This window comes from Pyrgilauda ruficollis, unplaced genomic scaffold, assembly GCF_017590135.1.
Source record: "Pyrgilauda ruficollis isolate IOZ18807 unplaced genomic scaffold, ASM1759013v1 scaffold79, whole genome shotgun sequence".
Lineage (NCBI taxonomy): Eukaryota > Metazoa > Chordata > Aves > Passeriformes > Passeridae > Pyrgilauda > Pyrgilauda ruficollis.
In genome coordinates, this window is record NW_024529821.1 from 4,478,805 (window position 1) to 4,495,911 (window position 17,107).

A 17,107-nucleotide genomic window follows, 5' to 3' on the forward strand; every position below is an offset into this window, starting at 1 on the left:
TGTTGCTCTATAAAAGGGGCAGAAAGCGGTTCCAGAGCCATCACAGACTTGGAGGGGACGGTCTGTGACCAAGGCTGCTGCACCCCTCCCACGGCATCTGACCCCCTGCTCAAGCATGAAACCCGCACTCTTCACTGTGCTATCCTTCGGGATAGTGGGTAAGTGTCTGCTGAAAGCAGCCTTTGGGGGAAGGAAGTCAAAACCTCCGTGGACCCCAGGCTTCCCCCAGGCAAGGCTGTTTTGGAGCTGTGGCCAGACCAGGCAGCTGTTAAGGAAAAGCCGGGACACGAAGCGGTGCTTGCTTTGGCAGCTGTGGATCTGTCAAGGAGGATGGTGTTTTGATGTTACTGACGGCAGCTTTGGCCAGCCCGTGGGATGGAGGGAGGGTTGCAGTGCCCACACTGCAAGGAGGAGGGATGCTCTGCTCCTACCAGCACGGAGGAGAATGCTTGGGACAGGCTCCGCACTCGGGTGAAGGGAAAAATCATCCTCCGGCCAATGCTGTGCTGGGAGAGGAGCACGGGCTCAGCCAGGGGGGAGACATTATTGCAAGACCTGCCTGTCAAGCTTGTACATGTATTTGGTTAAACTTGAGGGCAGTGACAATAAAATAGAGCTTAAATAACGAAAGATGCCCTGTGCTTCCCACTCTGCTCCTGCGCTGCTCTGTGCACTTTGCTCAGGCTCCTGCCTGTTTTATGCCAAATTTGTGCTGCTGCAGGGCTGGCTCTGCTTGGAGAGATTCTTTCCTCTTTCTCTGCTCACAGCTCTGGCAGGCAATGAGCAGGTAGCTGTGTTAAGGAGACTGCTGGCTGCACCTGCCTGGGGACTGATGCCTGGACAGGGAAGGAGGGATCTCCTTCCTGGAGCAGGCAGTAGGATCTTCTGATCCTCCATAAAGTGTGGTGGTGATTAATGTCCTCTGTTAGAAAGTGCTCCCTCTGCCTCTGGCATCAGGTAGTCCTTCAGCACCTCTGCTGAATATTAGCATGCAAAGATGTTTTTTTAATGGCTCCTCCTCCTCCTCCCCTGCACAGAAAGAGATAAGAGGTCACCCAAAAGGTCTGTGACAGTGGCTGGAGCACTCAGGCTGCCATTACCTTCCCAGTGCCACCAGTACAGCTGGGTTGACTCCCTCAGGAGGTCCCCACCCAGCCTCTGCCCCAGGCAGGGTGCTTGCCAGCATTAGGTTAAGGTGACCATGGCTTTGTGCAGCCAAGATTTGAAAAATGTACGAGGAACTTGAAAAACATATGAAAAAAGAGGTGGTGGCTATAGGAATTGAGGCTAAGGATTCTCCCTGTGGCCAAATTCAGCACCTCCACTGGGAGGCTCAGGAATCAGGTAAAGAGAGGTTATTTCTGAGATGAAGGAGAAAATGGAAATGACACAGGTTAATCTGGAGGTGTTTGGAGGAAATGTGCCATCGAGGTTTGGAGGGAGAGGGGGGTGCAAGTGGCCTCTTGGTCTGCACAGCCCTGCCCAGGAGGGCAGAGTGAAGGTGAATTGTCAGCACAGGCTGGCCACATCCTTGAACTGCAAGTTTCCAGCATTCCTGGGTTCAGGTTTCTGGAGGAGACATGAACCTGCATCCACCGGAGGCTTTGGCTTTGTTCTGGTCCCCCAGAGCAGCATGGGGTGCAGTGGAGAAGGAGACACAGAGACAGTTCAATAGATCAGATCATCCAGCTGCCAAGGAGGTGAGAGTGGCAGTGCACTGCACACAGCCTGGCCAGGTCAGAGCTGCTCCCCCTCTGGGGTTATTGGAGCACTGCTTCAGTGCTCCAACTTCTCTCTCCATTTTTGCAAAGGCTTGACCTTGATTTCTATTGAAATGTGTGGATTTGTTCTGCTAATCCTGTGGATGCTGCTGTGAGTCCAGGCTGCTTGAATCACAATAGTCCAGGGACAGGAATGATCATCCCAGAGGTTCCTGATGGGGCACACATCAAGCAAGAAAGAAAGGAAGGACCTTCCTGCACAGCTTGGGAGATCCTGCACGTGGCCATCACCCAAAGCCATGACCACAGAGAAGCAGTGATCTTGTGCTCACAGGGAGCCATTGACCTTGTGCTCACAGAGATGCTGTTTCTCTCCCATCAATGCCTTTCTACCTCCCTGAGACTATTTATTTCTGGTTCTTTCTACAGCTCTGTGTTTTGCTGCTCCCCAAAAGCCAAGTGTCAGGTGGTGCACAATATCCTCAGCAGAAGAGAAAATATGCAATAGCCTGAAGGACCACATGCAACAGGAGAACTTTGCTTTCAGTTGCCTGCAGAAAGCATCATACCTCGACTGCATAAAAGCCATTTCGGTGAGTGGGCAGCAAACTCCTCTGCTGGGATGTTTCAGCAGCCTGTTACACCTGGAGATGGAGTTTCAGTCCCTGGTTGTTACCTGTGATCCCACTGTTATGCACAAGGATCCAGGAGAGACTCTGGGAAGCGCTTTTCCTGCTCTTTGTTAATTGATGAAATCTCTTTGTTGTTTAGAATAGTGAAGCAGATGCCATTAGCTTGGATGGAGGTCAAATTTTTGAGGCAGGCCTTGCTCCCTACAAGCTGAAGCCCATCGCTGCTGAGGTCTATGAACACAGTGAAGGTACATTTCCATGCAATATTTTTAAGTTGAGTGGTGGTAACAAACTAAGAGTGCAGAGTCCTTTCCATACAGTGTTCCCAACTATTTTGGTTGGGGGTCCAAGACATTGCCCCTGATTTCCAGCTCCCAGAGGGGAAGGCATGGGGGGCAGTTCAGCAAAATGTGAATCATCACCCATGGTCACAGGATCCAGTGCCCCATTTCTTGTCATTTGCTGCAGTGCAGGTCTCTGATCCTATGAGCAGAAATCATGGTCCTCCTGAATCATGGCATAAAAATGGGGCTGGTCCCAGAACTCTGCTGTCAGTGAACTCTGTGGGTAAAACACGGAGCTGAGAGGCACAGATAAGTTCTGTGATTTCCTGCGCAGTCATCAAGACAGAAAAAAAAAAAAAGATTGGAGAGGCAACAGCATTACTAGTGGCTGGGAGGGACACCCAATTGAGATCATGGAGGCAAGAAATGCAGGCAATCCCCAGGAAAAAAAGGAGAAGCATAAAAAGGGCTCTGCAACAATCCCTTCTGATCAGAGTAAGATCCATAGCTCCATCCCTATTCACCCATTGTACCATCCTCATCTCTCCCTCTTCTTCCTGGGAGCCAAACAGATGCCATTTCCCCACCACATCCAAAGCTCCAGTCTCTTTTGACCTCTTCCCTGGAGTTCAGCCTGTTTCAGGATCAAAGCAACGCAGCAGAGTAATTCCCAATGTGGTAGTTAAGAAAAAGATCTTAAACCTTAAAGGCTGAGGTCTGTGCCACCCCCAAAACTCCGTCATTGTATCCCTATATGGCGTGTGACAAACTGGGTAAAATTCTAAAGACTAAATATGGAGTTTCAGTTTCACAAGGTGTTCATGAGCAATGGCATGTGAGAAGAGACTTGCCAGTGGAGACTTGCAAAAAGATTCATTGAAGTTCCTTATAAAACTATGGCACCTTTGTTCTGGTCTCCCAGAGCAGCCATTCAGCTGCTTTTAGTGGTTGGGGCACACATGGAGGGACTGTGGTGGTGCTATGGCACCTCTCATGGGGTGATGACATTGACCTTGTGCTCACAGAGATGCTGTTTCTCTCCCATCAATGCCTTTCTACCTCCCTGAGACTATTTATTTCTGGTTCTTTCTACAGCTCTGTGTTTTGCTGCTCCCCAAAAGCCAAGTGTCAGGTGGTGCACAATATCCTCAGCAGAAGAGAAAATGCTGATAGCATTTTCAGATCACTTACTGGAAGTTGTAATGTGCAGCATTAGTTCAATAAGGGCAGCATTAGCTCACCCCCAAGAAAATGAGAAAACCACAAGTGTTCAACGAATTTAGCTGATTGTTTAGAAGCACAGCACTTTGTTCCCTGATATTGGGGGTTTAGCAGGATTTGAAATGTCCCTAAGTCCTCTTCTCCCATTGCTTAATCTCTTTTTCCTGCACTGCAGGCTCCACTACCAGCTACTACGCCGTGGCCGTTGTGAAGAAAGGAACAGGCTTCTCCATAGATGAGCTGCAGGGCAAGACCTCGTGCCACACGGGGCTGGGCAGGTCGGCTGGCTGGGTCATCCCCATTGGGACACTCATCCACCGCAGGGCCATCGAGTGGGACGGCAAAGACTCGGGCTCCATCGAGCAAGGTGAGACTGCGCTGGGAGCTCAGCCACGGCGGGTGCACGGTGAAAGGGCTGCTGCCCAACCTTCTGTGGGGTCAGGAGGTAGCTCGCAGGGCACTGACATTTCCCTTCATGTGGATCCCCTCCCTTCCAAGTCTTCCTAAAAGTGAATTTTTGACCAACTGTTGCTTCCTTCTCATCCATAGCTGTGGCCAATTTCTTCTCTGCCAGCTGTGTTCCTGGTGTCACCACTGAAGCCAAACTGTACCGCCAGTGCAAGGGGGATGCCAAGACCAAAATGTCCCGCACGGGACCTTATTCTGGATATTCTGGAGCTTTTCAGTGAGTGAGAGTTATTTTTCCTTTGGGGGAACATTCTAGCCCTGACACATGCAATTTTTTATTATACCAAGGAGGGCTGTGTTGGAATCATGGGTTGTTACTTTAGGACACAAAACAGCACCACATGGACTCGCTGTTCTTTTCAAGGTAAAAAGGGGAAGTTTATTTTTTGTCTCTAACATTTATAGATTTCTAAAAGTGACAGTGGATTGGAGGGTGAAAGTGTCACCTCTCAAATGACACTGGACAAACTAACAGTCTATTAAATTTTTTTCTTCCATAAAAGAATGCAAAACAATAAGTTATTTACATAAAGTGTGTGAGAAATTTCGTTACATGAATGTAAACATCAGAAGGCTTAGAAAATCTTAAAAAAGTCAGGGTGACAATGGGTCCTGAGGAGACTGAATTACTTCTCTGCCATTACAATTTCTTCCCTTCCAGCATAGCTTTTTTGGGGAAGACCATTACTCTGTGGTTGCAGTTTATGCCAAAAATAATTTGTTGAAACGGGAGATAGGGAGTCACAATGTCTGTTTTTCTAACTGCTGTTTCTCCCACCTGCAGCTGTCTGAAAGATGGCAAAGGAGACGTGGCTTTTGTGAAACACACAACTGTTCAAGGTACACTGCAAGATCCCTCATTTCTCCTCTTTCTGGTCCCACCTCTCGCTGCCACTCCATCCTACAATTTGTCTGCACTGTGCAGCTTTCATTCCTCTCCAGGCCAAAATGCCTTTTTCATCTCTTGAAAAAAGTTTTGCACATTGTGAACTGACTCATCCTTGCTAATGACAAATGGGAATTATGGTGGATCCACTTTTTCCTCTCTGAGGTTCTTCTTTGTAGTTGGAAAACTTGCTTGGTGCTGTATCTCAGAGCCAGCTGTAATGTGAGCAATAAAATGAGCAGGTCGCCTGTCCCTCTGGAAGGGATTTTGGAGGGAATTCAGCCCACAGCAAGAGTTCACTAAGTCTGTGGAGACCAAGGATGGCCTGGCACACCCAGGACCTGCAGTGAGCTGAGTGGAGGGTCACCAAGGTGGTCATGGGGCAGGGATAACTGTCCTGCAAGGAGCTGCTCTGTGGGATAGGCTTGATCAGCCTGGGGACCTGATACAAGGGGAATTTTTTTCTCCTTGAGGACAATGAGGTACTGGGACAGGTTGTCGAGGACAGCTGTGCACTCTCCATCCTTGAAGGGTTTCAAGATGTACCTGGAACATCCTGCTCTGTCCCTGCCTTGACCAGGGATCTTCAAAAGTCTTGAATTCTCATATAGCCTTGTGATCTCAGTCCTGGGCTTTGTCTGCAGCCTTGACATTAGTCACCTTGTGGCCTTCACTGACCATGTGCAGCTCCTGACCTGCTCAATCCATCTGTACGGAATTTGTAAACCTATTTGTGTCCCTTTGTGCATAAATCCTGACACTGTTGGGTTAGTTATGGCAGAGGCTGAGGTGATGTCTCTTCCAAAGGCATTGCCTTGATATGCCCAAGATGACCCCATTGCAAGGGGGGTGCCTTCAACCTGTCTTCTGCAAAGAATTCCCCCCAGAGCTTCAACAGAAATCAGTTAATCACAGAGCTTCCCAAACTGGCCTTTCTGTCTCTTTTCATGGTGGTGCAACTCATGGTTCCTCCATTCCTTCAGAAAATGCCCCAGCTGAGAAGGACGAGTACGAGCTCCTGTGTCTGGACGGCACCCGCCAGCCCGTGGACAACTACAAGGCCTGTCACTGGGCCAGGGTTCCTGCTCACGCCGTGGTGGCTCGAGATGACAGCAAGGTCAATGACATCTGGAACTTCCTCTCCAAAGCACAGGTACCACCAATCTCTCCTCTCCTTCCTCTAACATCCCCTGTCCTCTGGTTTTGATTGCTCTCTCCAGCTTTCCAAGAGTTTTGGTGTGGTTCTTTGCTGATTATTTTTCCCTTCTGGCAGGAAAAATTTGGTGTGGGCACAACCAGCACCTTCCACCTCTTTGGGCCACCTGGCAAGAAGGACCCCAGCCTCAAAGACTTGCTTTTCAAAGACTCTGCAGTACAGCTGAAGCAAATCCCACCACTGATGGATTCTCAGCTCTACCTGGGCTTTGAGTATTACAGTGCTGTCCAGAGCCTCCAGCAAGGTAGGCAGGACATCAAACACCAGTGTCATGTCAGCATGGGCTGTGTGGAGGAGTTGGCATTGGCAAATACAGCCAGGCCAAAGGAACATGATTTTTTCAGACACAGACTATCATCTGCAAAATATTTTGAGTGAAATCACAGAACCTTCACAAACTTCACTTACATCAACAGGAATTTGTTGTATCCAAACCCAAATTACCACATTGGCAAATATGGAAAATCTACACAAACTCTACACCAGTTATTCAGCTGGTGGTAGAGATTGGGCATGGTCAAAACTGCTGCTTAGAAAAACCATTTCTTGGCTGTAAAAAAAAAGGAACGTCCCAGGACACCAGGTTCAGACACTTGAGAGAAAAAGTGTCCTTGATTTCCATCTAGACTCATCAAGCATTTTGTGATAGCTTTCTGACAGTCAAACATCCCACAAATGATCTCTGAAATCCACTTAGAATTCATAAAGCACTTTTGTTAAGTGATATTTATGGAAGGGGTGAATGGACTTCACATAGCATTAAACCAGATTATTCAAATGCTGTTCTACAGAAACATAACTGGGTTTCCAGTTCAGTGTGGTCTTAGTCTCATGGCTGTCTGGGCTGTGAGGAGTGCAGAAATGTGGGACATATTTCAAGCAGCCATTCCAAGTGCTATTATCACACAGGTATTTAATGGTTATGCTGTTTTAGCTAACAGAAATCTGCCTGAATGGCTTGTGTTATGCAGCAATTCACCTTTCTGACCTGTAAGTTGATTTTTCAGCTCAAGAATCACTTTTTCTACTCTTGCCAGCCCAGGGCTTAATTAACAAGAACTCCTTGCCCTGAGCAGCAGCAGGCTGGTGTGTACAGGTGGTTTGTGGCTGAGTCCCTCACACCAGGACGTGGCTCTGCAGGGCTCACCCCTGTTTTCCCTGTGCTGCCTGTGCAGACCGCCTGACCCCCAGCCGCAGGGACAACAAGATCCAGTGGTGTGCCATTGGCAGGGATGAGAAGAAGAAGTGTGACGTCTGGAGCGTGATGAGCAACGGGGATGTGGAGTGTGTTGTGGCAGAGGACACCAAGGAATGTGTCACAAAGATCATGGTACAGCTTTTTTTACCTTTTCTTCTCACTGTGAACTTCTCAGGTGCTTCTTTTACCACCTGAGCTATGGAAAGCACTGGCCTGGGGACGTGCAGCATTTCATTTCTGCACCTTTTCCTTTCAGAAAGGTGAAGCAGATGCCATCAGCTTAGATGGAGGCTTTGTCTACACTGCTGGCATGTGTGGCTTGGTGCCAGTGATGGCAGAGAGCTATGAGGGTAAGCACAGCTCTCTCTCAGGGTCCAGGTGGTGGGGAATGGGCTGGTGCCAAAGTGTCGGTTCTATTCTGGAATCCTACAAAGCACCTGCAGTGCTGGATCCTGCAGAAATCACAGAATATCCTGGGTTGGAAGGAACCCACCAGGATCATAATCCAACTCATGGCCCTGCACAGACCCCCCAGCAATCCCAGCCTGTGCCTGGGAACGTTGTCCAAAGGCTCCTGGAGCTCTGGCAGCCCTGGGGCCGTGCCCATTCCCTGGGGAGCCTGGGCAGTGTCCAGCACCCCACTCCTCTGGGGGAGGAACCTTTTCCTGATACCCAACCTAACACACGGTGCTCTGAGGCAACTCTGCTCACCATTGCATGCCTTGTCTTTCCATGAGAGCTGAACAGCCTTGGTGGAGCAGGCATGGATAGTCAGGAACTCTGTGTTAATTAGGATGCCCTAGTCCTTTAGACCAGCCTTGGTAAAACTGCTTGTTTTAGCTCAGAGGAGCAGATGGAGGCTGTGCTTTGTTCTGCTGATGCACAAGGTGTTACTTGAAATGGTCACTTTTACAACAGAGTTTCTCCAGAAATTAGTGAGCTTGATTCTTCTTTTGGATTTGAGGTGTATTTAACTTAAAATTTTCTTCTTCTCCCCTCTCACAGACAATCACTGTGAATCACAAGAAGAACCAGGTAATTACTGCCAACAGAGGGACAGAAAACCGTCCAGAGGGATATAAGTAGAAAAGTAGATATGAGTCATGAGTGGAGAACAAATGGCCAGTCTCCACCCAAAGAGTGTCCAGTGTAGACATTAGAATTTTGGGAGAGAGGTTTAGCAGTTGGAGAGAAAATTAGGGGCTGCAATAAGATCAAGGTGAAGCATTTGGTAGTGGCAGAGATTGGTGAGGTCACACTGTAACTGTCAGGGCTGTGAACAGAGAAAGAGGGTCTGGGCTGCAGCATTAGGAAATTGTTCTTTTTAGAAATGGAAAGAGGGAGAGGAGGGGAGGGTTTTGTCCATTGCTAAGGAGAGAATAAGAAATCAGGAGTGAACACAAAATCCTCACATGTGCCTTGCCTTCTCATAGCCTTCTCCTGTACCCATGTATCAGAGCTCTGGAGGGCAGGGAAATGTCAGGGATAATAATTTCCCAGGGGTGTGGTAGAAGTAGATCCATCACATCTATAAACTCTTCCATTATTGCTGCCTGGCCAAGTACTTATAAGCACAGAGTAATTCAGTGCTGTTCGTAGGTGCCCTTTCCCAAGGGAAGCCAGTGCTCTCTCCTAAGGGATCCTTGGGCCAGGCCTCATTTCTTCTCTATTTTATCTTCTGAAAGCAACCTACTTTGCTGTGGCTGTTGTGAAGAAGTCTAACAAGGATATCAACTGGAACAACCTGCAGGGTAAGAAGTCGTGCCACACAGCCGTGGGGAGAACTGCTGGCTGGAACATCCCCATGGGCCTGATCCACAACAGGACAGGCAACTGCAACTTCGGTGAGTCCAGCTTGGAATCCATTTCTTTGGGGCGGGAACCAGCTCACAAAAAATCTTTTACCATCCTTCATCGGATTTTCAAAGTTTCTTGTGCCTCAAAGATTCCCTTCTGGAGGGAGGAAATGGAGAAGATGCTGTTTTTTAAGGTTTCACTGAGCAAAATTCTAGGCTTTTGGCATCTGTTTCAGAGTAGGATATAGCACATCAGCTGCTTTGGGGGTCTTTGCTTTTTTTTCCCACATCTTTCCCCTTCCTTTTGCAGCAGCCCAGGAGGTATTCCCGAAAAGGGAATGTGGGCTGCCCCACATGGGCCTGGTGCTTGTGCAGGGTGTGGTGTGGGGATAAAGGATGAAACTCAAAGGAGGGGAAGGGCTGAGAACAGGGGGCAGAGGCTGATCTTAAGAAACTTAATCCTACTGAGACTTCATTGAGAGTTATGGTCCAACAAAAATAATTTGGAAACATTATCAATGTTAACAACCAAGACAAAGGAAGCATATAATTATTAAAAGATTGAAGATATTAGTGTTAGCAAGTTTTATTCTTGGCTTCTCTATCCTCCTGCCTTGATTTCCCACTGTCCCTTCTACCCCAAGAGCTCTGACACTGCTGCACCTCTGCTGACCCATAAAGGCTGTGGAGGCTCGGGCTGGCTCTGTGGGAGCTGGGAATGGTTTGCAGGAAAAACATTCCTCTTTTTATGCCAAGATAGTGCCTATTGCACTTGAGCCTTAGGCCCTGCTTCATCACAGAATCACAGAATCAAGGAATGGTTTGGGTGGGAAGGGCCCCTTAAGGTCATCCCCTTCCCCCCCTGCCATGAGGACGCCTTCCACTATCCCAGGTTGCTCCAAGCCCTATCCAGCCTGGCCTTGGACACTTCCAGGGATCCAGAGGCAGCCACAGCTTCTCTGGGCAACAATAGCAATAATTAGCAAAAACAGCAGGACCTGAGTTCCGTGGTCAAAGCTGGATGCATGTGATTTGCTGCCCACTAAGTCACGCTCCTTATCCCAGCCCCCTGTGAGCAAGAACGTGTTATTACAATAAAACCTAACTTTTCAGGGCAGGAAAAGTGAATTTCTCCTATCCCTGCCTCCAGATGAATACTTCAGCCAGGGCTGTGCTCCCGGGTCTCCTCCCAACTCCCGCCTCTGCCAGCTGTGCAAGGGCTCAGGCGGGGTTCCTCCGGAGAAGTGCGTTGCCAGCAGCCACGAGCAGTACTACGGCTACACCGGAGCTTTACGGTACGTGCTGGGGACAGCCAGGCTGCCTCCGTGTCCTGGGGCTGCTCACAGAGGCCAGGGCACAGCTGAAGTACAGCCTCATGGCGGCACTAACTCTTTTTTTCCAGCACACCACTGAAAGGACATATCTCTGTAATACTACACATGTGTCACGTGCTTTTTCTTTGCTTTCTGAAAATTGATGTGAAATATCCCTGTTCTGTAAAATTCATGTCCTGGTGCCTCCGGGCAAACCTGGAGAGGCACAAGCCCTGTCACAATGGCAGAAGTGCTCCTCTTTTAGCATAAATAAGGAGTGTAAAGGCTGTGTTTCAGATATATTTAAAATATTTGTGGCAGGACTCCTAAACCTGGATGTCCTTGGAGATTAATTGTACAGAATAAGACTCAAGTCTAAATTAAATTTGTGGGAAAGGGACAGGATTCAAGCATTTACATCACTGGCCTCTCTTTCTACTTCCCAGGTGTCTGGTTGAGCAGGGGGATGTGGCCTTTATCAAGCATTCCATCGTTGAGGAGAACACTGATGGTACGTGGTCAGGGCTGCCTTCCCCATCTGCATGATTGCCTAGGTGGTGTTGAGGCTGATGTTCTCCTGCCACGCAAGCTCTCTGAATCTCCAAACCCATTCTCTTTAAAGGCAAAAACACAGAAAGCTGGGCCAAAGATCTGAAAATGGACCAATTTGAGTTGCTGTGCACTGACGGCCAGCGGGCAAATGTCATGGACTACAGAAGATGCAACCTGGCCAAAGTCCCTACCCACGCTGTGATGGCACGTCCTGAGAAAGCAGCACAAGTCCGTGAGATGCTGGAGAACCAAGAGGTTTGTAGTGCTGAGAGTAGGAAAAATATCGTGGGGTTGCTCTGATTTTCCCCAAGTCAGCATGGGTGGAAGCTTTTACCTCACTGCTGCGGGGTGACAGCCTTGTCCCTTGGCCTCCCCCTTCCTCTAACCCTTCCCAAGTGCTCTTTCTCCTCTTCCACCTTGGCAAACACACCTTTAGGTAGCAGTGGGATTGCAGCTGTTGCTGCTGTCACACTCTACTTGTGTGACATGAGTTTGTCGCCTCCTTTCTGGCCTCTGCTCCTGCTGGGGTGTTTCAGAAACTCCTTTGTGGTGCCTGGTCTGTGCCACAGCTGGGTCAGGCTCAGCCCCAGCAGCAGGCTCCCTGCACACACACACAGCTGAGCAGAACCAGGCTGAACCATCTCTGTTTCTCCCTGCAAACATTAATATTGGCTCCACCATCAGGGCCTGGTCAGAGGCACCTGGGGCCTTTTGCTTCTACTCATGGTTAAGTTACAGGTGCTGCTGGCAGCATCTCTGCACACAGGGACGTGTTAAAATGGGGCAAGAAATGTGCCTCCCCGTGAGCAATCCCTCCTCTAAGCACACAGACAGAAGGTTCAATCCTAAATCTAGAGCCTGGCTTGGGGCTTCCCAGGCTGATGGTGAATAACCAGGAAGAAGAAGTAGGCCAGCTTTCTACTTCTCTCCTCTTTGTGCCTTTATTTCAGAGGCTGTTTGGACCAAAAGGAACCAGGAAAGATGATTTCAATATGTTTGCATATGAATCCAAGGATCTTCTGTTTAAAGACCGGACAAAGTGCCTGATCAAGCTTCGTGATGGAATATCGTACAAGGAATTCCTTGGAGATAAATACTATGCTTCACTTGCCAGCCTCAACACCTGCAATCCATCAGGTAACTGGAACAGCCCCAGAGGAAGTCCTGAATTGCAGTTCTTACCTTGCAGGCATGAGCAGTTTCTTCTGGAACTGTCCATTCCATGCCTTTAAAGGAAGAAAATGCCAATATTCTTTTCCAAAGTTCCTTGGGTGAACTGAGAACAGACTTAAAATCTGCTGTTCTGGCAGCAATGTGAATAAAAGACTTTTCCTCACCTTTAGAAAATATGGACTTTGAGAAACAGCACAGAGAGCCCCCACAGGACCCAGCAGTGTGGGATTTGTGGTTAAAGCTTTTTTTTTGTGGCACACTGTGGATTTTCCATGGTGTGACATTGGCATGGCTGGGTGTGTGCTGGTGGGACGGGAGTGTTTAAAAGCAGGATCTGAACTTCTCCCTGTCTTTTTCCCTTTCCAGATCTTCTCCAGGTGTGCACCTTCCTTGCAGACAAGTAGTGAGGTGGGGGAGAAAACCTCAAGCCATGACTCCTCTCGTGCCCTCAGCAGCGAACACTGACCCACAGAGGGCCCTCTGCCTTCACTGCTTCCTCAGCCCTCCCTCATCACTCTGAAAGTAGCTCTTTGACACTTTACAATTCTCTGCTGCCAGCACAGCAAAAAATAAAATTTAAAATCTAAACAGGTGTCCTGAGATTTTTCAAAATGGTCCTTAAGCCCATTCCTTCCTCAGTGCCCCTCGCTGTAGGACAGTGACAGACACCAGCATGGCTCTTGCTGCCCTTTAGGGAAATTTCTTGCACCATTTGCCAAATCAAAATGGATTTAATACACCCTGAAGCCTAATTAACAGGTGCTTTGTACTCTCTGTGCTTTTGCTCTGCCCAGATTATCCCATTGTCTCCCGGGCAGGTGAGGGTTGGGACAGTGTGGCTGGGACACAGGAAGAGGGAGAGTGTTTGTGTTGGGGAAGCTGAAGGCTGAAGAAGGAATAAAAACCATTCCAAACCAAAATAATACAGTGGGAGTAAGATGGGAGGTGTGAACAGAAGCTGCTGTGTGTCAGATCTCAGCTGGCCCTGAGGCCCTTCCAGCAGGCAGGACTCATTGAGGGCATACATGTATTGATGGGGAGAGTCCAGCCTTGGGTTTCCTTTCTGGAAAAATCTAGGATTTGCTCAGAAATGTGTTTGTTTTGGCAGCCTGTCTGATTTTGTGCTGCTGACCTGAAAACAAACAGGTAGTTTGTTTTGCCTGGTTCTGAGCCACAGTGAAAATAAAAAGGCAAGGCAAAAAGGGCTGATGAAGCCCTGTGCTCCAGAGGAACAGCCTGGGCTCATGGAGCATGTCCCAGTCCTGGAACAGCCTGGGCTCATCCAGGATGTGCAATCCTGGAACAGCCTGGGCTCATTCAGGGTGTGCAATCCTGGAACAGCCTGGCTCATCCAGGGCGTGCAATCCTGGGACAGCCTGGGCTCATCCAGGGTGTGCAATCCTGGGACAGCCTGGGCTCATTCAGGGTGTGCAATCCTGGGACAGCCTGGGCTCATCCAGGGTGTGCAATCCTGGGACAGCCTGGGCTCATCCAGGATGTCTCAGTCCTGGTGTCAAGGCAGGTGTGGAGGAGCTGCTGAGAGCACAGAGCTCCTGGCCTTGAGGGAATGAATATTTTGATGATTTTTGGATGCATATGCTAAGTGTGGTGACAAGTCCAGCAGCCTGGCTGAAAATCCCCCTGGATGGCAGAAATGCAGAGTGTGACAGGAAAGGATTAAATGTAGCCCCTCCGTTTATGCAGGATGAATACACTGGACAGGTGGTTTTATAACCCATTCTTAAAAGCGAGCAAAGAAAGAGTGCCTCTAACAGGCTGTTTCTACAACTCAGTATGGCTACAGTTAGAGAACTTTCCCCCCAAAAAGCTGCACCATCTGCATTTCTTGTGAGGTGCAAGGTCTTGACCATCAGCAGAAGGCATTAAAGGATAAAAGGAAGGATCACTCAAGCTGGAGGGACCTCTGGGGGTCTCCAGTCCAATCTCCTGCTCAAGGACAGGGATTAGCCAGGGTGCTCAGGGCTTGACCTCCAGTGATGGAACTCCACAGCCTCCCTGGGCAGGCTGTCCTGCTCCGGGCAGCCCCCAAAGGAGAACATTCCTCTCGTATGCACTTGGAACCCGTCTCGTTTCCATCTATTAATGTTACTCCTCACCCTGCACCACTTTGGGAAGTCTGGCTCTGCTTCCTGATGCCTGGTACGAACAGCCTGGGACAAAACAGCCCCATGGAATGCTCCTGGCTGGGGACAGAGTGACTGGAAAGCTGGGACAGGCCCTGGGGGTGCTGGTGACAGCGGCTGGACACGAGCCCAGGTGTGCCCAGGTGGGCAGGAGGCCAATGGCCCCTGGGCTGTCCCAGCCATGGTGGGTCCAGCAGCCCAGGCAGTGACTGCCCCTCTGTGCTGGGACCTGTGAGGCACCTCCAGCCCTGGGGACAGCTCCGGGCCCAGCGATTCAGGAAGGACATGGAGGGGCTGGAGGTGTCCAGGGAAGGGAACAGAGCTGGGGAAGGGAATGGAGCACCAGGAGGGGCTGAGGGAGCTGGAAAGGGGCTCAGCTTGGAGAAAAGGAGGCTCAGGGGAACCTTGTGGCTCTGCACAACTCCCTGACAGGAGGGGACAGCTGGGGGAGGTCAGGCTCTGCTCCCAGGGAACAGGGACAGGACAAGGGGAAACGGCCTCAGGCTGGGCTAGGCGAGGTTCAGGTCGGAAAATTTCTTTGTAGAATGAGCCCTGGCACATCTGCCTGGGATTTAAAAGCCCTGTGTAGGTGGCACTTCGGGACATGGCTCTAGCAGCGCTGGGGTCAGAGAGCTTTTCCATCCTGAACCATTCCGTGTTTCTCCAGGCTCCTCAGGAGAGAACTACAACTCCCATGAGCCCCCGCGCGCCGCCAATCCCGGCGTGCCGCGGAGCCGGAAGCGGAAGTGTGGCGTGGCCACGTGTGCGGGCCATGGCGGGCGGGCTGGAGCCGCACCTGGAGGCGCTGCGGCGGGAGCTGGGCGGCCCCGCCGTGCTCTCCGTGCTCGTCGCGCTCATCGCCGTCGCCATCACCTTCTGTGAGTTGCGGGAGCTTCCCTTTCCTCCCGCCCCGCGGCCTCCTGAGGGCGCGACGGTGCCGGCAGCGGCGGGCTCGGGTGTCCCCTCCTCATCCTCGTCCTCACCCTCATGCTCCTCTCTCCCGCAGTGATCTGGCGGTTCGTGCAGGGCAGGAAGAGCAGCCGCAAGGCCGTGCTGCTGCTGGGCCTCTGCGACGCGGGGAAGACGCTGCTTTTCGCGCGGGTGAGTGGGGAGGGCGCGGGGGCCTCTTGTACGGAGGTGATGGAGTTCCCTTTAGTTCGGTTTTTAATCTTTTAATGAAGCTTGAAAGGTGGGGTTTATAGCTGTAAGGAGGGATGGAGGGCGAGTTTTGTCCGCCACGGAGTGTCCAAAGAAATTGTGTCTTGGTTTGAATTTGTCGTAGTAAAAGTTTTAGAGATACTTGACCTCACCGCAGTCTGCAGCTCCAGTCTCGGGGACCAGGGACAGCACCCGAGGGAACGGCTGGAGCTGTGCCAGGGGAGCTGAGGTTGGACATCAGGGAGAGGTTCTTCCCCCAGAGGGTGCTGGGCACTGCCCAGGCTCCCCAGGGAATGGGCACAGCCCCGAGGCTGCCATCGCTCCAGGAGAGTTTGGAGAACACTCTCAGGGATGCCCAGGGTGGGATTGTTGGGGTGTCCGTGCAGGCCAGGGGTTGTGCTGATGGTCCTGGTGGCTCCCTTCCAGCCCTGGATATTCTGTTACTGCTAAGTCTGAAAAGGAAAGGGACACAGCCATGCTTACCATGGTCCCAGCTGGAAACTCTGCAGGATTTGCAGGCACACTCTCTTCCTTCTTGTTTCAGTGGAGATTCACAATATAAATTTATACTCATTTTCCTCATGACCGTTTATTAACTAACCAGGGAAAGTGACCCCAGGTGTGGTTTCCTGCAGGAAACTGCCATCAGATCCCTGCTGCCATTACCCCAGTGAGACCATTTTGGTTTCTGGGGAGGCTGAGCTGGGGCTGGGGCTGGGGAGCCTCTGGGGCTGCTGGCTCTGACGCTGTGCCTTCCCCCCAGCTGCTGTCGGGGCGCTACCGCGACACCCAGACCTCCATCACCGACAGCTCTGCCGTCTACAGGCTCAGCCAGGACAAGGTGAGTGCCCTGCCCCAGCCCTGGGACAGCCTTTTCCTGCTCCCCCTGCTAAACCTGGGAAACTTCTGAGCTGCTCAGGCCGCACTTGGAGTGCAGGGCAGGATTTTTCCAGGCAGTGCACACTGAGATGTATAACGTATTACTGGGCTCCACGGGTTCTTTTTCACTTTGCTTGTAAAATAGTGAAACATTTCTGACTGAAAACCACACCTCTGGGTTGGGAGATCTGGGGGTTTCACTGTTCTGTTGCTATTTCCTCGGCAGTAATTCCTGTTTCTGCCAAGAAAACCTGAAATTAAAAGCTTTAGCAGGTTTGAGCAGAGGCTCCAGCTGGACTTTATATGGTCTCAGAAAGGATTTTGTTATTTTTAGGTCCACAGATCTGGTAGTTTTCAGTTTTTGGCAATTCTTTCATTCTGGAAATCTCCTGTGCTGGATGCACACGTGGCAGGGAGAGCAGAATGCTGGCAGCACCTTAACTGCTGGTGAATTGTGAAAGTAGAG

At 50.3% G+C, this 17,107-nt stretch overlaps 1 protein-coding gene across 1 annotated transcript in view; it reads left to right on the forward strand.

The window, feature by feature from the left end:
• Positions 1-17,107, forward strand: part of LOC121363982 (ovotransferrin-like) — a 21,917-nt gene continuing 4,810 nt past the window's right edge. The window contains exons 1-21 of the mRNA XM_041486790.1: positions 1-158; positions 2,151-2,314; positions 2,493-2,601; positions 4,034-4,225; positions 4,408-4,543; positions 5,111-5,166; positions 6,196-6,365; positions 6,486-6,672; positions 7,604-7,758; positions 7,883-7,976; positions 8,632-8,661; positions 9,312-9,470; positions 10,573-10,717; positions 11,182-11,246; positions 11,358-11,542; positions 12,238-12,424; positions 12,827-12,860; positions 13,433-13,487; positions 15,272-15,482; positions 15,611-15,705; positions 16,526-16,603. Of these exons, the coding sequence (XP_041342724.1) occupies positions 116-158; positions 2,151-2,314; positions 2,493-2,601; positions 4,034-4,225; positions 4,408-4,543; positions 5,111-5,166; positions 6,196-6,365; positions 6,486-6,672; positions 7,604-7,758; positions 7,883-7,976; positions 8,632-8,661; positions 9,312-9,470; positions 10,573-10,717; positions 11,182-11,246; positions 11,358-11,542; positions 12,238-12,424; positions 12,827-12,860; positions 13,433-13,487; positions 15,272-15,482; positions 15,611-15,705; positions 16,526-16,603 (2,550 nt within the window). The 5' untranslated portion in view covers positions 1-115. The remainder of the gene's footprint in view (positions 159-2,150; positions 2,315-2,492; positions 2,602-4,033; positions 4,226-4,407; positions 4,544-5,110; positions 5,167-6,195; positions 6,366-6,485; positions 6,673-7,603; positions 7,759-7,882; positions 7,977-8,631; positions 8,662-9,311; positions 9,471-10,572; positions 10,718-11,181; positions 11,247-11,357; positions 11,543-12,237; positions 12,425-12,826; positions 12,861-13,432; positions 13,488-15,271; positions 15,483-15,610; positions 15,706-16,525; positions 16,604-17,107) is intronic.